The following is a 23,209-nucleotide window of genomic DNA, read 5'->3' on the forward strand; positions in this document are numbered from 1 at the left end:
ACTCCTTCTAGACTGTTGGAAAACCATTTCCGGTGACTACCTCTTTAAGCTCATCAAGAGAATGCCAAGAGTGTGCAAAGCAGTAATCAAAGCAAAAGGTGGCTACTTTAAAGAACCTAGAATATAAGACATATTTTCAGTTGTTTTACACTTTTTTGTTAAGTATTTCATTCCACATGTGTTAATTCATAGTTTTGATGCTTTCAATGTGAATCTACAATTTTCAGAGTCATGAAAATAAAGAAAACTCTTTGAATGAAAAGGTGTGTCCAAACTTTTGGTTTGTACTGTATGTCAGATTCGATACACTGAGACTGCTGTATATACTAATTTTAGGTGACATGGCACTACCAAATGTAGACTAGGGTGCTCAAGTAGACAATAGAGATAATGTTTAACAAGTGACAAGTTATCGTTAAATATAACTGCTTTATATAGATCATATAGGATACACTGAGGTTGTGCCATATACGATACACAGAGACTGCTGTATATATCACATAGTTTACACTAAGGGGTACTTTGCATGCTGCGACATCGCAGGCCGATGCTGCGATGCCGAGTGCGATAGTCCCCGCCCCCGTCGCAGCAGCGATATGTGGTGATAGCTGGCGTAGCAAAAATTATCACTACGCCAGCTTCACACACACACTCACCTGCCATGCGACGTCCCTGTGGCCGGCGACCCGCGTCCTTGTTAAGGGGGAGGGTCGTGCGGCGTCACTGCGACGTCACAAGGCAGGCAGCCAATCGGAACGGAGGGGCGGAGATGAGCAGGATGTAAACATCCTGCCCACCTCCTTCCTTCCGCATAGCCTACGGAAGCTGCAGTGACACCGCTAGGAGATGTTCCTCGCTCCTGCGGCTTCACACACAGCGATGTGTGCTGCCGCAGGAGCAAGGAACAACATCGGACCGTCGCGTCAGCGTAATTATGAATTACGCTAACGCTGCACCGATGATACTATTACGATGCTTTTGTGCTCGTTAATCGTATCATCTTGGCTTTACACACTGCGATGTCGCATGCGATGCCGGATCTGCGTCACTTTCAATTTGACCCCACCGACATCGCACCTGCGATGTCGCAGTGTGCAAAGTGCCCCTAAGACTCTGCAGGTCTATGCGAATGATCACTTTGTTTCTGCCATTACATTAGCACAACACTATCTAAAAGTCCAGTAGCATTATTGGACACGTGGTCAACATAAGGGGAAACGTATTAGAAGCGGCAGACGGCTGTCAATCTACCCATGAATGGCATATGGACTAAAATAGGTATACAGAAGACAAGCGCTAAAACCTCCACATACGTTTTTGGTTATAGCCTATATGATAGAATATAGGCAAAAAAATTGCTGGTGTGCTGCTGCTTTAAACAAAAATAGAAGGTGTATTTTATTTACAGATCTGTTTTACCTTTTATGCAGAGACCATCCGTAGTGCTACGCCATTCCCCATGGTCAGCCTTTTTCTTGTGTTTACTGCCTTTGTTATCAGCAACATTGGGCACATCCGACCACAGAGGACAATATTGGCATTTGTGTCTGGCATTTTCTTTATCCTCTCCGGTAAGTTATGCTACAACCTTTGCTTCAAAAATTCAAGCATCTACTTTTGTGGTAGAAAGCATCCATTATATTACGATGGTTTTCAATTAATTGACTAAGGCACATTGTTCTAACTTTGTGATTGCAGTTCTTTATAGCTAAATAATCACTTTCTTCTATCGTTGTATTCATATACAACTGCATCTCAAAAAAGTAGAATATCATCAAAAAGTTAATTTATTTCAGTAATTCAATACAAAAAGGGAAACACATATATAGAGTCATTACACACAGAGAGATCTATTCCTATATTTTATATAGAGTCATTACACACAGAGGGATCTATTCCTATGTATTATATAGAGTCATTACCCACAGAGGGATCAATTCCTATATATTATATAGAGTCGTTACACACAGAGGGATCTATTCCTATATATTATATAGAGTCATTACACACAGTGATCTATTCCTATATATTATATAGAGTCATTAGTCACAGCGGGATATATTCCTATGTATTATATAGAGTCAATACACACAGAGAGATCTATTCCTATATATTATATAGTCATTACAGACAAAGGGATCTATTCCTATGTATTATATAGAGTCATTACACACAGAGGGATCTATTCCTATATATTATATAGAGTCATTACACACAGAGCGATCTATTTCAAGTGTTTATTTCTGATAATGTTGATGACTATGGCTTACAGCCAATGAAAACCCAACAGTCATTATCTCGGAAAATTAGAATACTACATAAGACCAACTGAAAGAATGATTTTAAACTCAGAAATGTTGGTGCCTACTGAAACTTCTGTACAGTAAATGCACTCAATACTTGGTTGGGGCTCTTTTTGCATGAATTACTGCATCAATGCGACGTGGCATGGAGGTGATCAGCCTGTAATACTGCTGAGGTGTTATGGAAACCCAGGTTGCTTTAATAGCAGCCTTCAGCTCATCTGCATTGTTGGGTCTGGGGTCCCTTATCTTCCTCTTGACAATAACCCATAGATTCTTTATGGGGTTTAGGTCAGGTGAGTTTTCTAGCCAGTCAAGCACAGTGATACTGTGGTTATTAAACCAGGTATTGGTACTTTTGGCAGTGTTTACAGGTGCCAAGTCCTGTTGGGAAATAAAATTTCCATCTCCAAAAAGCCTCAGCAGAGGAAAGTATGAAGTGCTCCAAAATTTCCTGGTAGACGGCTGCACTGACTTTGGTCTTGATAAAACACAGTGGAGCTACACCAGCAGATGACATGGCTCCCCAAACCATCACTGATTGTGGAAACTGCACACTAGACCTCAAGCAGCTTGGATTGTGACCTCTTCACTCTTCCTCCAGACTCTGGGACCTTAATTCCCAAATGAAATGCAAAATTTACTTTCATCTGGAAACAACACCTTGGACCACTGAGCAACAATCCAGTTCTTTTTCTCCTTGGCCCAGGTAAGACACTTCTGGCATTGTCTATTGGTCATGAGTGGTTGACACAAGGAATGTGACACTTGTAGCCCATGTCCTGGCTATGTCTATGTGTCGTGGCTCTTGAAGCACTGACTCCAGCAGCAGTCCACTCCTTGTTAATCTCCCCCAAATTTTTGAATGGCCTTTTCTTAACAATTTTTTCAAGGCTGTGGTTATCCCGGTTGCTTGTCCGCCTTTTTCTACCACACTTTTTCCTTCCGCTCAACTTTCCATTAATATGCTTGGATGCACCACTGTGAGCAGCCCGCTTCTTTAGCAATGACCTTTTGTGGCTTACCCTCCTTGTGGAGTGTGTCAATGACTGCCTCCAGGACATCTGTCAAGTCAGCAGTCTTCCCCATGATTGTGTAGCCTACTGAACCAGACTAAGGGACCATTTGAAACCCTTAGGAAGACTTTGCATGTATTTTGTGGTAATGATTCTAATTTTTTGAGATATTGACTTTTGGGTTTTCATTGGCTGTAAGCCATAATCATCAACATTAACAGAAGTAAACACTTGAAATAGATTCCCCTGTGTGTAATGACTCTATATAATATATAGGAATAGATCCCTCTGTGTGTAATGACTCTATATAATATATAGGAATAGGTCACTCTGTGTGTAATGACTATATAATGTATAGGAATAAATCACTCTGTGTGTAATGACTCTATATAATGTATAAGAATAGATGACTCTGTGTGTAATGACTCTATATAATATACTAGCTGTACTACCCGGAATCGCCCGGGTTAATAACTGCTGTTAACAAAATAGAATGTTTTAACAAAAATGTATTCTGCACACAAAACCCACAAAACAAATAGATAGAAATGTAATTATTAAATTGTTGCCTATATTAACCAATCAGAGCTCAGATTAATTAACTGTAGAAAAATAAAAGCTAAGCTGTGATTGGTTGCTATTGGCAGCCTGATAACTCTCCAGGCAACAGAAAGCCCTCCCCCCTGACAGTTTATATTAGCTCACACATACACAAAATAGACAGGTCATGTGACTGACAGCTGCCGTATTTCCTATATGGTACATTTGTTGTTCTTGTAGTTTGGCTGCTTATTAATCAGATTTTTATTTTTGAAGGATAATACCAGACTTGTGTGTGTTTTAGGGCGATTATGTGGCAAGGTTGGTGTATGTGTGAAATGTGTACTGAGGGTGGTATATGTGTTCAAGTACGTGGTAGTGTGTGGCGCATTTTGTGTGTGTGTTCATATCCCCGAGTGTGGTGAGTATCCCATGTCGGGGCCCCACCTTAGCAACTGTACGGTATATACTCTTTGGCGCCATCACTCTCATTCTTTAAGTCCCCCTTGTTCACATCTGGCAGCTGTCAATTTGCCCCCAACACTTTTTCGGTTCACTTTTTCCCCATTATGTAGATAGGGGAAAAATTGATTGGTAAATTGGAACGCGCGGGGTTAAAATTTCGCCTCACAACATAGCACCCAGTGCTGCCCGGGATAGTAACTGTCTCTCTGTTTCTCTCCCATTCTCTGTCTGTCCCCCCCTCTGTATATATCTCTCTGTCTCTCTCTCTCTCTTTCTCTCTATCTCTTTGTCTGTCTGTCTCTTTCCCTGTCTTTATCTGTCTCTGTCTCTTTCTCCGTCTGTCTCAATCTCTTTCCCTGTCTGTCTATCTATCTCTGTCACTTTCCCTGTCTGTCTCTTTCTCTGTCTGTTTGTTTCCCTGTGTCTATCTCTTTCCCTCTCTTTCCCTGTCTGTCTCTTTCCCTGTCAGTCTGTTTTTCTGTCTGTGTCTGTCTCTTTGTGTTTGTCTCTTACCCTGTCTATGTCTGTGTCTTACCCTGTCTGTGTCTGTCTCTTTCCCTGGCTGCATTGTGACACGCCAACATTCCATATAAGGGCATGGCTGCGCATTCTTCTGAAGTTCTGGCTGCACTGTGGCTCCCAGCTCCATTCGCTTTATTGGAGGCAGGTTTTTTGGGGACTAACTGTAAAGAGCAGGGTTGAAATTTCCCCTCAAAACATAGCCTATGACGCTCTCGGCGTCCAGAAGTGTGAGTGTGCAAAATTTTGTGGCTGTAGCTGCGACGGTGCAGATGCCAATCCCGCACATACACACACACATTCAGCTTTATATATTAGATAGGAATAGATCACTCTGTGTGTAATGACTCCATATAATGTATAGGAATAGATCCCACTGCGTGTAATGACTCTATCTAATATATAAAGCTGACTCTGTGTGTGTGTATGTGTGTGTGTATGTGTTTATGTCCGGGATTGGCATCTACACCATCGCAGCTACAGCCACAAAATTTTGCACACTCACACTTCTGGACCCCGAGAGCGTCATAGACTATGTTTTGAGGGAAAATTGTAACCCCGCTCTTTACAGTTATTCACCAAAAAACCTGCCTCCATTAAAGCGAATGGAGCTCGGAGCCACAGTGCAGCCAGAACTTCAGAAGAATGCGCAGCCACGCCCTTATATGGAATGTTGGCATGTCACAATGCAGCCAGGGAAAGAGACAGACACAGACAGGTAAAGAGGCAGACACAGACGGGGTAAGAAACAGACATAGACAGGGTAAGAGACAGACACAAAGAGACAGTCACAGACAAAGAGACAGACTGACAGGGAAAGAGACAGACAGGGAAAGAGAGGGAAAGTGAAAGACAGGGAAAGTGACAGACAGGGAAAGTGACAGACAGGGAAAGAGAGACAGACAGGGAAAGAGATTGAGACAGACGGAGAAAGAGACAGACAGGGAAAGAGACAGACAGACAAAGAGATAGAGAGAGAGATATATACAGAGGGGGAGACAGACAGAGAATGGGAGAGAAACAGAGACAGTTACTATCCCGGACAGCGCCGGGTACTATGTTGTGAAGCGAAATTTTAACCCCGCGCGTTCCAATTTACCAATCAATTTTTGCCCCTATCTACATAATGGGGAAAAAGTGAAACGAAAAGTGTTCGGGGCAAATTGACAGCTGCCAGATGTGAACAAGGGGGACTTAAAGAATGAGAGTGATGGCGCCAAAGAGTATATACCATACACTTGCTAAGGTGGGGCCCCGACATGGGATACTCACCACACTCGGGGATATGAACACACACACATAATGCGCCACACACTACCACGTGCTTGAACACATATACCACCCTCAGCACAATTTTCACACATACACCATCCTCGCCACATAATCACCCTAAAACACACACAAGTCTAGTATTATCCTTCAAAAATAAAAATCTGATTAATAAGCAGCCAAACTACAAGAACAACAAATGTACCACATAGGAAATACGGCAGCTGTCAGTCACATGACCTGTCTATATGTGTATGTGTGAGCTAATATATACTGTCAGGGGGAGGGCTTTCTGTTGCCTGGAGATTTATCAGGCTGCCAATAGCAACCAATCACAGCTTAGCTTCTATTTTGCTACAGTTAATTAATCTGAGCTCTGATTGGTTAATATAGGCAACAAAGGACATTCTCAATATGTGTGAGGTCATAGGATGTTAAATCTGTGTGGAATATCTGTGGTGTTGAAATATATGTTGTGAAATGGTTCTATTCGCTTAGTTTTTGCCTTTTAATAATTACATTTCTATCTATTTGTTTTGTGTTTTTTGTGTGCAGAATACATTTTTGTTAATACATTCTATTTATACATTCTATCCCGGGAATGTTAATACATTCTATTTTGTTAACAGCAGTTATTAACCCGGGCGAAGCCGGGTAGTACAGCTAGTATAATATATAGGAATAAATCTCTCTGTGTGTAATGACTCTATATAATATATAGGAATAACTCTCTCTGTGTGCAATGACTATATAATATATACGTTTCCCTGTTTGTATTGAAATACTGAAATAAATTAACTTTTTGATGATAATTTAATTTATTGAGATGCTCTTGTAATCTTTTGTTTTATGGTTTTCGACGATCCTATTGTTTAATCACTATGCCTACATGTTATTTTTTTAAATACGGATACAGCGCATATTAGACAAATAGATTTACTCTACTTAATTCAATAAAGGTCTAAATTCCGATGAGTGTTCTAGGTTCCATTGCATTAAATGATGTGAATACAGTTCTTTAATATGGAATAAGAGCATTTCACAGATGAGAGAATTCACTAACTCCAGTGGCTCATCTGTAATTGTAAAGAACAGAATATTATACAATCCCACTTAGACAATGACACGAAGCCGTGTGATTTCTTACAGCATATATTATCCCTTCCTGTGTTTGGTGCTGTTTTTCTCTCTTTATGTGAAGATGAGATAACTGTTTCCATTTTTAGTACCAAAAGTAGCTTTGCATTTCTGTAGCAATTTCAATATCTTACCATGTGCTTTTTACCATTTTACTGATAGTAAGGGGTATGACTCTGTACTAATACTAATTGACTATTTAGTAAATAAATGGAAAGTTATCTTGTATTTCTACTGATTTTATACACATAGTATACAAAATTACGAGCAAAAGTCTGCATTTCCTTTGATGTTTTGAGACCTTGTGTCGATGAGACATGAAACGAGAATTCGTATATAGATTTATAGCTATCACCCCCCTAATATATCCTTGATTATATAAGTCCTTCTATTCTCCTCTTTGTAACACTTAAAATAAAACTGTATATCCCTTTCTGCCTTTATATACATTACGGAGATAAGTGTTACCAGATGACAACCATCAGAAGCTATAGTTAAATGGTTCTGTTATATTGAACCTGTGTTATGAAGTTCACTAGGGATGTGGCCCCTACCGTGTTTCCCCGAAAATAAGCCCTAGCATGATTTTACAGGAATTTTGGACTATGCTTGAAATATAAGAGCTACTCCAAAAGTAAGCCTTACTGTAGTTACAGTCATGGCAATAGGGGGAGTAAAATCAAGCAATTTCTCCATGGCCCCCACCATTTGTATTCCGGGGTTAAGGAACTTGGATGATTGCACAGTCATGTGTCCAAAGGTCTGGTACTTGCAAGATTCCAAAATAATTGAACAGGAGACAGGCTACTATGCAGGACTGGCATTAGCGAGAAGGGAGAGAAAACTGGGCAAATTCACAAGGCCCTCACTTTCCTAGGAGCCCCAACTTTTTTATCCTGATGATAAGACTGCTTAAGGACCTTTGTGAGATCACGTCATGTGACCAAAGGTCTCTTAAGGACTGAACAGGAGACAGGCTGTTATACAGGACTGGTATTAGTGAGAAGGTAGAGAAAACTGGACAATATCACAAGGCCCCTACTTTCCTAGGGGCCCCAGTTTTTATATCCTGATGATAAGACTGCTTTAGGGTCTTTGTGAGATCACGTCATGTGACCAAAGGTCTCTTAATTGCAGTAGTCTAAAGAACTGAACAGGAGACAGGCTGTTATACAGGACTGGTATTAGCGAGAAGGTAGAGAAAACTGGGCAATATCACAAGGCCCCCACTTTCCTAGGGGCCCCAGCTTTTATATCCTGATGATAAGACTGCTTAAGGACCTTTGTGAGATCACGTCATGTGACCAAAGGTCTCTTAATTTCTTAATTGCAGTAGTCTAAAGAACTGAACAGGAGACAGGCTGTTATACAGGACTGGTATTAGTGAGAAGGTAGAGAAAACTGGGCAATATCACAAGGCCCCCACTTTCCTAGGGGCCCCAGCTTTTATATCCTCATCATAAGTCTGCTTAAGGACCTTTGTGAGATCACGTCATGTGACCAAAGGTCTCTTAATTGCAGTAGTCTAAAGAACTGAACAGGAGACAGGCTGTTATACAGGACTGGTATTAGCGAGAAGGTAGAGAAAACTGGGCAATATCACAAGGCCCCCACTTTCCTAGGGGCCCCAGCTTTTATATCCTGATGATAAGACTGCTTAAGGACCTTTGTGAGATCACATCATGTGACCAAAGGTCTCTTAATTTCTTAATTGCAGTAGTCTAAAGAACTGAACAGGAGACAGGCTGTTATACAGGACTGGTATTAGTGAGAAGGTAGAGAAAACTGGGCAATATCACAAGGCCCCCACTTTCCTAGGGGCCCCAGCTTTTATATCCTCATCATAAGTCTGCTTAAGGACCTTTGTGAGATCACGTCATGTGACCAAAGGCCTCTTAATTGCAGTAGTCTTAAGTTGAAGAGGATAAGATTGGTGATGCTGGTAAGGACAGAAAGAAACTAATAGGGTCTTATCCTGATGGACCAAGAATAAAACATATTTCAGGGAGTCAGTCATCTAGGATAGTTGTGCAAGCAATAACTACTATGTGGAGCATGGGTTAAAACACAATGGCTGTTGCAGACCCCATGGTAGATTGATGTGTAGAGTTAAAGGAAAGGGGTTAATTTGTGCTGCCGTGTGAAGCAAGAAGACAATCAATTGAAGATGAATTTGGGATTTTATTATGTACATCAGTGATTTTTGTTTCTTGAAGAGGAAGTATAATTCTCCGAAACGCGTTGAATTATAAAATCACAAATTCATCTTCCATTGATCGTCCTCTTGCTCCACACAGATTAACCCCTTTCCTTCTTTCACTCTACACATTAAAGCTGAAGATGAGACAGGCTGGTATGCATATGCAGTGTGTGTATGTGTGTGGATAGATAATAGAGTATACAGAGAAAATAGATTAATAGATGGATAGATAAGAGATAGAAAATAGATACCTTTTATCTATCTATCCATAAGAAAGAAGTAAGAAAAGTAAGATAGCAACAAAAAGGACAATAATGATTAACACCACAACTGCTCACAACAATAAGTACCACCAAGAAGTCTGGATCACACCAACTCCCCAAACAAGTATAGACTAGCAATAGCTGGCATTAATGGAAATATCCAGCCAGCATATATAGGAGGGCAGGGAATGTGACTGGCTCCCCCACAGCATGTGATCAAAGAAGATTAACAAGCAGCCCAGCAGAGATAGGGGCCACTCTTTCTAGCCTGCCTTTGGATTGATGCCCGAGTCTCCCTGTGCTGATCATAGACAGAGAAGTTAGCAGGCAGACTGCCAGAATCTGTAGTCTGCACAGATCCTGACACCACCATCAAAGTTGAAGATGTCCACAAAACCCTCCTTGACTGGTAAGTAGCAGCAGTCGGGGAGCAACTAGCCGAAAAAAAGTACAGACCAGCCGGTAAGTGGAGGTGCACCAAAACCCTAAAATGTATGCACATGCTACAATTCTCAGCCATGGTACTATGATAGTCCAAATGAAGTCCTAATACAGCACTGGAGGGCTAATTGGCTGGCTTTTCTCTAATGTCTATGGGGTTAATAAGTATTGCATTTTTACGTAAATTTTAACTAAATGTACCAAATAAATTAGGTTATTTTCTTAATGAATTTTAACAACCTTTATGCTTTTATGAATAGTAAATGGCAATTATTCCATTGATGTTAACATTGTCCTCATTGTATTTCAGGCCTTTCCCTTGTGGTAGGTTTGGTTCTTTATATCTCCAGTATCAATGATGAAGTTATGAACAGGCCCAGTAGCTCTGAACAGTACTTTCATTACCGATATGGGTGGTCTTTTGCTTTTGCAGCCTCCTCGTTCCTTCTTAAAGAGGTTTGTCACCATTATTTTCTTAATGCATATGGTAAAAACTGATACAATATGATTTAAAGGGAATATGTCACCAGGTTTTTGCTACCCCATCCAACAAGCAGCATGATGTAGGGACAGAGACCTTGATGCAAGCAATATATTATGGTACTTACTGGGTTGCTTGCTGTAGTCTTGCAAAAAAAAAAAAAAAATCATTGTTTTTATTGCAGATATACCAATTGGCTGAATGCTGAGCGCTGTACAACCCAACCCCACCACTGATTGACAGCTTTCGGTGTACACTGTGCATTTGCAGAATCTACCATTCAGTGGGGAGGATAAGGTTATACAGAGCTCATGAATATGGAGCACTACATGGTCACCCACACCACTGATTGGCAGTTCTCTGTGTACACTCTGCATAGGCAGAAAGCTGCCAATCAGTGGTGGGAGCGGGGTTATACAGAGCTGATGAATATTGAGGACTAAATAGCAGCAGGTTTATTAGTCTTGTAATAATATTCTCATGCTGACAAAACAATAATTTTATCAAAACTACAACAAGTAGCCCAGTAAGTGACACAAGGCTGCAAAAAGGATATGTGTCTCTTTATTTGGCTTAGCTCAGATTAGATGGCGAAAACCTACTAGTAACTAAACTGCATAGCAAGAGAATACGAGGTTTACCCACCAACGGAGATTAGATGTACTGCACATATACTGTATACATTATAATCACACATATATAAATAGGTTGTAGTACATTATAAGTTCTAAGGTTGTAAAATGAGGTATACAAGCTGAATTTCAAAATTAGATATCATTCACATAGTAGAGACTGGCCTTTAGAGTCCCTTCAGGTATAACGCCTCATTCTACGTCATATGCCACCAATTTATGGAGGGGCTCCTTCCTAGAATATTGCTTTAAAATCTGAAATGAAGACCATGCCACAATATTATTCTATGAGATTTACTAGGAATTCAACAAGAAAAGTCTCTATATGCTTTTATATGAGGTATATGGCTGTACAACATGAACTGACAGACTTGTTATAGGTGCTGTATTGTGGCTTAGAGAGAAATAATATGGCAGTGTGTATAAGCATTTACAGTAAAATTCTAGTTGCAGTAAACAAATTGGGTAGATTTTCAAACAATCAAGATTTACAAAGGTTTTGTCACAACATGGACTTGGAAAAGGTCTGACGTGAGCCAAAAACACAACAACAGAGGTTACATCACAACAAACTAGGGATACATCAGAGACACTCTAACAATGGGGGGCTCTAGGACTAGTGGGAGGGAAGATGGACAGCTCCTCCACTTACCTGTCGCTGTGCCCTGTACTCCTAGCCAGTCCCTATACAGGTTCTTCACCTGTTGCCAAACAGAAATCTGAAGCACTGAGTGACACTACAATAGTTCTGGCTAGTGAGTGGTCAGGTAAGGATCACTAGTCCCACCGCTGCACTTGAACAACACACCAGGGAAGGAAGACACTTCAACAGACTGCTGCAGGCACCAAGACTACAGCCACCACAGCAACCTCTATAGAGGGTTTCATGTTGGGGAAAAAAGCAAACCTCACCATATAAAGTATGCATCATCCTATAATTTCCCTGCCCACATTCATAAGAGACCAAAATTCAAATCCTTCCTGTTGAATTGTAAAGTGCTGCAAAATAGGTTAGCGCTATAGATATAAAAAACATTATTATTATTATTATTATTATTAAAAATATATACACTAGCTGTAGTACCCGGGCATTGCCCGGGATAGTAACTCTCTCCCAGTCTCTGTCTGTCTGTATATGTCTATGTCTCTTTCTGTCTGTCTATTTCTGTCTGTCTCTTTCTGTCTGTCTCTTTCTGTCTCTTTCCCTGTCTGTCTGGGTGTCTGTCTCTATCCATGTGTGTCTCTGTTTCTATCCATGTCTGTCTGTGTCTGTTTTTCTGTCTCTTTCTATCTCTTTGTCACTCTCTATCTATCTCTGTGTCTCTCTTTGTCTTTTTCTCTCTCTCTCTCTCTATCTGTGTCTGTCTGACTCTATCACTATGTCTGTCTTTCTGTCTCTATTTCTGTGTCTGTCTATGTATGTCTTTCTCTAGCTCTGTGTCTGTCAGTCTGTTTCCCCGGCTGTCTCTTTCCCCGTTTATCTCTTTCCAGGTCTGTCTCTTTCCCCTCTGTGTCGTTCTAGGTCTGTCTCTTTCCCCATCTGTCTATTTCTCTGTCTATTTCCCTGTCTCTTTGCCTGTCTCTGTCTCTTTCCTTGTCTCTTTTCTTGTCTGTCTGCTTGTTTTTGTCTCTTTCCCTGTCTGTCTGTCTCTTTCTCTGTCTGTCTCTTTCTCTGTCTGTCTATTTCCCTGTCTGTCTCTTTCTCTGTCTGTCTGTTTCCCTGTCTGTTTGTGCCTGTCTCTTTCCCTGTCTGTATCTGTCTGCCTCTGTCTCTTTGACTGTCCGTCTCTCTCTGTCTTTTTCCCTGTCTTTGCCTGTCTGTATGTGTCTGTCTCTGTCTCTTTGTCTGTCTCTCTCTCTTTCTCTGTCTGTCTCTGTCTGCCTCTTACTCTGTCTGTGTCTATATCTCTCTGTCTCTTTCAGCTCCCTTCATCAGGAGAAACAGGCAAAAGAACATGTTCTTTTGCCTGTTTGTCCTGATGAAAGGAGCTGAGTCTCCTGAAACGCGTTGACCTGAGCATGAAAAAAAAGCAACATTAATTCTATATTCCAACCGTCCTTGGTCATTGGCGCGGTGTTGAAAACCCATCTCTATTACTCTCTGCTATCAGCCAATTCGGGGACTGCAGCCTTGACCTGGAGTTTACATGCTTTTATAGGAGTTGTGACTGTCACAACTTCTATAGGTGAGTTCAACCATATTATTTAACCCCTTCCCTATTGGGGTAAGACCCTATTGCGCTTCTTTTTCCACAGTCATACAATCACTTCAGCCCGTATTCACAGGTTGCACCCATGGTATGATCCCTACACACATCGACAAGAGCTAAATACTAACCTTCTAATCCTGGCTATGGAGAATATACATGACTCAGTTTTTTAAATTATTCTGTTTTTCTGTTGTGGAAGCATAATGGAGCTTTGACCTCTAAAAATATAGAAGGGAATAAGATAAAATATAACTGTGCATCTTTTAGCATTCATAATATAATATATTCAATGTATTATTTTGTTTTCTTGTTTTTTAAGGGAGCTGGTGTTATGTCTGTGTATTTATTCACAAAGCGTTATGCAGAAGAGGAGATGTATCGCCCCCACCCCGCATTCTACCGTCCTCGTCTCAGCGACTGTTCAGACTACTCAGGTCAGTTCCTGCACCCTGAAGTATGGCATCGTGGCCGCAGCCCATCAGAAATCTCTAGCGATGTGTCAATCCAGATGACTCAGAACTATCCGCCTGCAATCAAGTACCCAGACCACATACACATATCAACATCCCCCTGCTAAAAGTGCCGTGAAAGGCAAACTGTTTGGAAGATCTAAACATCAATTTACTATGAAACTTGCCATACAGACATCATAGTTTGACCGAATGACCTGTTAAACTAGAGACATTATATTGCAGAGTTTAAAATGTGAGCTTTTACTTCCCATTTTGCGGAACCTTACTGCTCAAATACCATTTAAAAAGGGATGTCCACCACTGGACAACCCCTTATTGAGCCCAGGAGGAAGGTGAGGGTGCGAAACATAAAAAACAGCCAATTTCGTGTTGCTCCTCCATAATCAACACAGCAGCAGAATTCACATTTTGTCCTAACAAAACAAACAGGTTGAGACAAAATGTGAATGCTGCAGACAATCAGCGGCCACTCGATAGCTGCAGAACTCACTTGATACCTCTACGGCCTTTTCATGCCAGGAGACCAGCAGGGGATGTCGTGCTGAGTATGGAGGAGCAGCGGCCATCTTGGACGTATAAGGTTGGTTTTATTTTTTTTCCTAACTTCCTTGGGCCCATTAATAAGGGGTTGTTAAGTAGTGGACAACCCCTTTAAGAGATTATTTGATTTTTATTTCCTTATTGTTTTCATGTTTTTGTAGACTACAGAAATATACACTGTAGTCATATCATATTATCATCTTTTATACTTTGCTTTATTGCATTTATTTAGATTTTTTTCTTTCCTTCTTAACATTTTTTTTTCTGTTTTCTATAAAGTAGTTTCTTAATACTTTAAAGGAGATTGATATTCAATACTAAACTTTTGACTATGTAAAATATTTCTAATTTCTTCAATGATTTACACGGAAGATTGAAGGGAAAACAAAGCAGAAGACATTTTCTGTGCTGTTTATAATCCAATGTTAACCAGACTCATAAAAAGAAGAAAATGCTTGTAGCAAAATCTCTCCAGCAAGAAAAAAGTATTGAAGAAAACAAAGCAACTTCATTCTCAATGAAGCAAATGAAGAAAAAAATAATGCTACATTTTGGGGATTTGTGGCTTGTCATGGACTGAATATCTAGTTTTTATTGCCACAAACTGGAAAACCTTAACCATCCTTTTCACGAGTATCTTGGAGTTTGTCATCTGAAGCCTTATAGATGCTGTTGTTTTCTGTTCATTGTTTGTTCGCAAAAATGAAACATTATTTCATGGTTTCTCATCTTTAAATTTTAGGGGGGCAAGGAACCAAGCAAAATATGCATTGTAATGTGATTGCTCCAAATATTTGAGAAGGTCCCAAGGCCAAGAAGGTTGATCATCTGATAGACCTGTCATGGTCATAGAGTTTATGTATCACTTTCCAGTGTTGTTAATCAACAGTTTAGAACACATTGTTTTTTGTATTTCCACAAAAGACAACAAAGAATCTTCTAAAGTTCAACACATTCACATATAGACCTTTATGGGGACTGACACTAAAAAGTGGAGAAGTCAATATACACTGAATGTCATAAATTAAACCTCCTTGCGCAATGTACAAAAAACAGACAGCATTTGTTGAAGGCACGATGATGACACACGTCAAAGGCATTTCCCCACGTTGCACTATCACTACAACACAATCTTAAGTGTTGGTAATGTACAGAAACATAATGTATAGACTGATGTAATTATTTTAATGCTGTGATTTTCACAGGGACTTGGAAAGGCCTGGCTTGCATTTTGCCCATTGTATATCCTTTCATCCACGGAAGACATTTTGTTTCTGCAGTGAGCAGAATATAATGGTGTCTAAAGAGCACTGAAATGTATATAGATAGTTGATATATATATCAATGCAATGTAAGAAATATAACATGAGATATAGTGATAAAATAATGCTTTGTCTGGAAATCATTATGGATTACAAATTTTATATTATTTATATATATATATATATATATATATATATATATATATATATATATATATATATATATATATATAATGATTCTAAAGGATATCATGTAGTAGATTGGCATTCAAGTGGTTACATTAACATTAATAGTGTAAGGCTAGCTTAAGAAAAAAAAAGAATTTGTGAAAAAAGCCATTTTGTGTCCACACATAATCCATTAAAAATATGGATAGCACAGTAGTCACAGTCAAATAGACATGTGAATAAAATGCAACTACTGTCAATTCATGTCATGAACCCATTCATTGAAATATATAATTTTAGTCCACAAACCAGAGCAAAATTGAACAAGTTGGCATTTTTTAAGAACAATGAACAATTTGTGAAAAAAGCCATTTTGTGTCCATACATAATCTATTAACAATATGGATGGCACAGTAGTTGTACTGAAATAGACATGTGACTAATATGAAACTATTGTCAATTCATGTAATGGACCCATTCATTGAAATATATCATTTTAGTCCACAAACCAGACTAAATTTGACCAAGTTTGCAAAAAAAAAAAACAATTTGTGAAAAAAGCCATATTGTGTCCATACATAATTCATTAAACATACGAATAGCACAGTAGTCACAGTCAAATAGACATGTGAATAAGATGTACCTGCAATATGTACGTGATTAATTCATACCTTAAATGATTAAAACGTTTTAGGATATGTATCCCAAACAGTGACTTGCAGAAGTCCTGTAATTACAGCAGCCTCTGCTCAGCTTTGACTGTAACAGCAAGAGTAATGTGACCTGATTCACAGTGGAGATTATTCAAGGTCCTTTATCAAGGTCCTGTTAATAACCTATGAATGCAGAAATGTCCATTTTCACTGGAGGTATGCTTTATTCATACGCACAGAGGTTGAATAACCAGTACAGTTATTTTAACTGTAAGCTGATCCCTGGAGGCTTGCTGTTTTGCTTTTTTTGCTCAAGAGGAAATTTAGTAGTTCACATTACCCAATATGCAGTGGCTCTTTGTTCTGGTAAAAAGGTTCCTAAACTTGGGACACCCTTCTGTAACCTCACAAGCTTTAACAAGATAAAAGAACCATTCTTGTTTTTAGTAGGCAATCTTATTAACTACTTGAATGCCAAACATTGCCAAAATTTAATTTCAACAGACGATCCATAAAGATTTCTGGATATACCATTATTGATAAGATACTTTTCTCCTTACTAATTAAGGATTATATTTTTGCTATAGTTTAGGTTACAGCTGAGCTTTCATAACCTATTATTTCTTAAAAGAATGAATAGAAATATAAAAGGAAAAAGCTATACCCACTAAAAAGAGAGAATATATGTAATATATAATGTATACCTCTAACTGACCAAACAGATTGCTTCATTTTTATTTTGATAACGGCTCTATCATTTTCAACTTGTTTTATGGTTCTGTCTTATCTTGTTAAAACGTTTAGAAGAAATTTTACTTGGAGTTAAGAATGTGCAAAATATTTGGTTCTTTGAAGGATTTAATAGGTGGTAGCTGCTATGCATGCATGTGAAGCTGAAACCCTGCCTCCGCCATTAGCAGAGAAGAGGGTGATAAAAATGCCATATAAATTCCCATGTAGTTCTAACTGGGTTCTAAGGTAATCCAAGCCCTACATTTTAAATAGTACACTTTACAGATAATACCATACATAGTTTACATTGCTTGTTCAGAAATTAAAATATTGAACTTTTTTGTATCAGCTGACACTTTTCAACAAAGCATACCACAGAACTGACATAACAATGAAGCTTAGGATGTAATTTAGCTAAGCTTATTGCATCCACCATATGTCTTTGTACAGATTTCATTTTTCATATGGAACTGAAGAGGAACCGTAATGGGCACTAACCAAACCCCTGTGCTCTTTTGTCAATGATAGATGTTTATTTAACAAGTAAACAATCAATCCAGAAGTATATAGTAGGTGGACAAAATATTGTGAATGATGAATGATGCCCAGAAGTGTAATAGCTAATGTTACTCTATTAGCATTTATGGTGATAACACATCAGGTTCCATAGTCTTGGCCTGAGGCTACTCAGACAGACAAATTTGTGATTAGTACGGCTGGTACATTTAAAAATGGCTGTTCTCAGGAACCTGAATCTGATTATGTTTTGTATCATAAATAAAACTCATTCTGTACCAAGAACTCTGTACAAATTTTCACTCCACTCCACTATAAACATATTGAAGAGTCTTGATTGAGTATGATAAAGATAATGACACCTAGGGGCTATTGCATTTTTCTGAAATATGATGTCTATTACCAAATGTCTTATAGTTTTCACCACCTTATCTAACTTGTAAGACATACTGAATAATTTACTTCTAGGTAAACATATAAAGTGAATATGTGCTCTGTATAATATGTTTTTACATTCTATGCACTGGCAGACACAGCGAGAAAAGGGCCCCTGTGCAAAATTGGTATACGGTTCCTTTTAAATACAATAACGCCAATAAATTCAATAACTAATGTATAATTCCACCTGCTTTTGAGTTAGAAATAGGACTCTTACCTTTTGGGCCCCAATGCTTACCTCTTGCAGCAATAATATGCCACCACTGATCCTAGGGGCAATAAATGTATTTGGCAGATTTGAATGCAAATATCTTATATATCCAACAATTTAGTAAATGAGAAGTTATCAACAGATTTTCTGCTTGGTAAGCTAATATGAATTGACAATGGTTCTTGTTTTCCTATGAATTGACGATGGTTCTTGTTTTCCATTTCTGTTCTCTGAATCAAACTACTTAACAGAGTTTGCAACTTCATAAAAATATAGGTTGAAGAGAACCTGTCAGCTGTAACATGAAGCAACATTTATCAAAAGCTGGCTGTATGATCAAAGCCAAGAAGGTTTCTCTCCGAAACTCTTCGGCATTTCAGCTAATAACATACTTTTAATAGCCAGGGACTGATCTGCGCTGTGTACTAGTCTTTCAAGTGGATCCCCAGAAGCTTCGACCCACCTGCTGACAGTGACATGAGGGCTCTACCATTAAAACCCTTCACTACCCAGCAACTTTGTTTTTCATCTTTGTTTTTTCCTTCCCTCCTTCCAAGAGCCATAACATTGTTATTTTTCCATCAAATATAGCCATATGAGGGCTTGTTTTTTGTGGGACAAATTGTAGATTTTAAGGACACCATTCATTCTGTCCCATATTGTACTGGGAAACAGGAAAAAAAACCTCAAGTGCAGTGAAATTACAAAAAAGTGTAATTGCATGGTAGTTGGGGTTTTTATTTACTATGTTGACTATATGGTAAGGCTATGTTCACACGCTGCATATTTTACTGCATTTTTGGTGGATTATTGACGTCAAAAAGATGCATCTAAAAAGTGCTTTTCTTTCTCCCAGAAAAGTCTATGAGATTTCTATTTTGCTGTCCGCACAGTGCATATTTTTGGCTTCATCTTGGCTGTGTTTTTGAAGGTGCGGACAAGATGCACTATGTCAATTCTTTTTGTGTTTTGTCCCTGCATTGCGAAGGACTGGCGGATCAATCACCCGCTGTCTAAAGGTCGCTGGGGGATTGATCCCTGGTACCTGGCTAGACGCCGGTTCCCATAGGATCAATGGGGACCATAATCTGGCACAAAGGGGTAGGAGCAAGCATTTCATACTTACGGAATCACCGGTGTGGCTGTCACACTGCTCCCGAGCCACTCATTAGCTTCATAGAATATGCACTGCTTCCCTCACCCACCGGTGGCTGTGATTGGTTGCAGTCAGACGCGCCACCATGCTGAGTGACAGCTGTCTGACTGCAACCAATCACAGCCGCCGATGGGCGGGTCTATATCATATAATACAATAAATAAATAATTAAAAAAAACGATGTGTGGTCCCCCCAATTTTGATACCCAGCCAAGATAAAGCCTCACAGCTGAGGGCTGATATTCTCAGGCTGGAGATATCCATGTTATTGGGACCCAGCCTAAAAATAACAGCCAGCAGCCGGCCATAATTGCCGCATCCATTAGATGCGACAGTCTCAGGACTTTACCCAGTTAATCCCGACTGCCCTGATGCGGTGGCAATTGGGGTAATAAGGAGTTAATGGCAGCCCATAGCTGCCACTAAGTCCTAGATTAGCACTCTCTTTCACCACTTTTTTAACCCCAACACAACCCTCCAGGTCAGACGTAAACCACACGAAGTCCCACGATGCTTCCAGCACTGCTATATATGTGAAGCTCACAGCAAGTGCCATAGAAAAAGACTGCAAAAAGAAACGTGTTCCAGCTCACCGCTCTGGTGTGTAAGTCTGAAGAGTAGACCAGCTGACCCTCCACGGAAATCCCAGGCACAAGGGGATAATAGCAGATACAAAGTAACGAAAATCCAGCGGATCACACAAGCAAGTGCCATAGAAAAAGACTGCCCACTGTGAAGTTCAGGTCGCAATTGAAGTGAGCCGCATGCTCAGCGGTGACATCACTCAGGTTAGGCCACAGTATGGCCACGGCCTCCACCTGTGACAGCAAATCACCTGAGTTTTGTTCCGTTGATCACTCAGCTCACTTCATTCACTCAGTGATTTGTTGTTACAGCTGTGGCTGCAGATAACCTGAGTGATGTCACCGCTTATAGCATGACTCACTTCAATTGCTGGATGGAGCTAACAGCAGGTAGTCTTGTTCTATGGCTTCTCGCTGTGATTGTCAGATGTAGCAGAGCTGGAAGCATCGTGGGACCTCCTGTGGATTACATCGGACTTGGAGATGTGTTTAGGGGGTTAATAAAGTGGTGAAGTAGGGTGCTTTTTTGTCTTTTATTTCAAAGCAAGGATTTTTTGGGTGTTTGTGTTTATTTACTTTTACTTACAGATTAGTGATGGGGGGTGTCTCATAGACGCCTGCCATCACAAAGCTAGGGCTTAGTAGCAGCTATGGGCTGTTATTAACTCCTTATTACCCTGATTGCCACTGCACCAGGGCAACAGGAAGAGCCAGGCCCAGCGCCAGAATTGGTGTATCTTATGGATGCGCCACTTCTGGGGTGTATGTGGGCTGCTATTGTTAGGTTGAAAAGGGCCAAATAATGGTGGCCCTTCCCACCCTAATAATATCAGCCCCCAGTTTTCTGCTGTACCTTGGCTAGTTTTAAAAAATCAGGGGGGGGGAGGGAGGACCCAAAGTCATGTTTTTTTTTAAATAAACCAAATAATGTAAAAAAAAAGCATGGGATTCCCTCAAGTTTTCATAACCAGCCAGGGTGCAGCAGACAGCTGAGGGTTCCAGCCTGCAGCTGCTGCTGTTCCTGTGCTGAATCTGAAAAATAGGGGGGACTCCACGTCAGTTTTTTAACAAAAAAATAAAAAACAGCTGGTAAAGCTAGCTATTCCTCTATCAAGCTATTCTGTTATCTCTTTCTATCTATTCTATATGTTCTTTCTATTATCTTTCTATTATCTGTTATCTATCTATTATCTATTATGTTATCTATCTATTATCTGTTATCTTTCTATTATCTATCTACTTATTATCTATTATCTATCTATTAGCTCTCTATTCTCTATCTATCTGTTCTAGCTATCTATCAATTATCCTATTCTATCATGTTTTGTTTCTCCTTTAAAAAATGAATTAACAAAAACGCAGCAAAATGTCATGTGGTTTTTGGGCCACAAGCTGGTATTTCTGAGATTACAGGAAAAAGATGCATTCAAGATGCACTCATAAAAAATGCTGTGTGTGAACATAGCCTACAACTGACCAGGCAGTATGATTCCCCAGGCCAGTACGGGTTCACAGATACAAAACATGTATAGTTTTACTTTATGTAAGTTTTAACAAAATTTCAAAAGTTTGTAAAAACAAAAGAATTGTGCTTTTATCTCCATTTTCCGAGAACCGTAATGTTCTCATTTTCTGGATCTGGATCTATGTGCAGTCTTATTTATTGAGTCTTGAGCTGATGTTTTTAATTAATTAATAATCCCATTTTTGGGTAGAAGCGCTGTTTTGATCACCTGTTATTGCATTTAATGCAATGTTGCGGCCACCAATAAAACGTAATTCTGCCATTTATCATTTTTTCTCACTACGCCGGTTACCAATCAGATTAATTTATCTTATATTTTCATAGATTGAGCATTCCTGAGTGCGACAATACCAAATATGTTGTTTTTTTATTGTTTAATTTTTAATGGAGCAAAAGGGGAGTGATTTGAACTTTTTTTTTCATACCTTTAAAACCTTTTTTTACATTTCTTATTGATTTTACTAGTCCCCTTAGGGGAATTTATGCCTGTACTATCCATTTCACTCTGAACAGAAGAAATGCTGTTCTCCTGTGTATGCTGTAGCATACATTGCTGTAGCAGCATTCACAGGACGTCAGACATCATGGCAACCCATTGGAGCGCCATGATTGTGTCATGGGGCCGCTGATGGCAGGGAACGTGATCCCCTGGAGATCGTTAGATCATGTTGTCAGAGTTTGTCAGCGCGATCTAAAGGGTTAACAGGCTCGGGTGGATCTATGATCCACCCTTTCCTGTTAGCTGAACATCTCTGCTAATTAGATCAGTTAACATGTGCAAGCAATAATGCAGGCTCTCTGCTGGAGCCCACATTAAAGGAATGGAAGTGACCTAGGACATCTATATATCTTAGGTCGTTAATACATTTTTTGTGTCAATACTTTGTCATTTTCAAGATATCTGTTTGATGCAGAATAACCCTCATTCATGTTCATAAGGGGCAAACAAGTCCTACTCTTAGCTAAGAAAAGTAGATACATTCATATATGGTGTGAGCACAACTGCATGAAATCTCGACTGATACCTTGTACCAAACAAGTAAAGATATTTGTGCAGTGATGCTGATGTATTTATCTCTGAGAGTATTTTCTAGAATGAGTATGATTGTGTACACCTTCTAGCGGACAGCAGGACTAGCTATACCAATGTACCTGTTTGTTGTTTCTAAATGTGAACAAGGATGTTAATTTTTACTTAAAAGGGAACTATACTTTCACAAATGTTGCATAAATCAATAATACATATAAACATAAGAAACTTTGTACTTTATTTTATCAGTGAATTTGGCTTCTTTCTCCACTTATAAGACACTTCTTCCCGCTACCTTTGTCTCATTTGCCTCCTTGTGATCCTCTCTGAAAAAAGAACAGTCTCACTTCTGTTTTCTCAAGAAAGAGGGACTGCCACCACAGTGAGGTGCAAGACTATACAGCCTATTATATTCTATGGATGTGGGCGAGGGTCATAAAGACTG

The 23,209-nt window shown here is 39.5% G+C and overlaps 1 protein-coding gene across 2 annotated transcripts in view; it reads left to right on the forward strand.

Moving 5' to 3' along the window:
• The window catches only part of CACNG7 (calcium voltage-gated channel auxiliary subunit gamma 7), a 228,265-nt gene extending 205,261 nt beyond the window's left edge, over nucleotides 1–23,004 (forward strand). For both annotated transcript variants that reach the window (XM_075328787.1, XM_075328788.1), the window contains 3 exons: nucleotides 1,431–1,571; nucleotides 10,464–10,609; nucleotides 13,796–23,004. In XM_075328787.1, coding sequence (XP_075184902.1) covers nucleotides 1,431–1,571; nucleotides 10,464–10,609; nucleotides 13,796–14,053 — 545 coding nt within the window. In that variant the 3' untranslated portion in view covers nucleotides 14,054–23,004. The remainder of the gene's footprint in view (nucleotides 1–1,430; nucleotides 1,572–10,463; nucleotides 10,610–13,795) is intronic.
• The last annotated feature ends 205 nt before the right edge of the window (nucleotides 23,005–23,209 follow it).

This window comes from Anomaloglossus baeobatrachus, chromosome 11, assembly GCF_048569485.1.
Source record: "Anomaloglossus baeobatrachus isolate aAnoBae1 chromosome 11, aAnoBae1.hap1, whole genome shotgun sequence".
Taxonomy (NCBI): Eukaryota; Metazoa; Chordata; class Amphibia; order Anura; family Aromobatidae; genus Anomaloglossus; species Anomaloglossus baeobatrachus.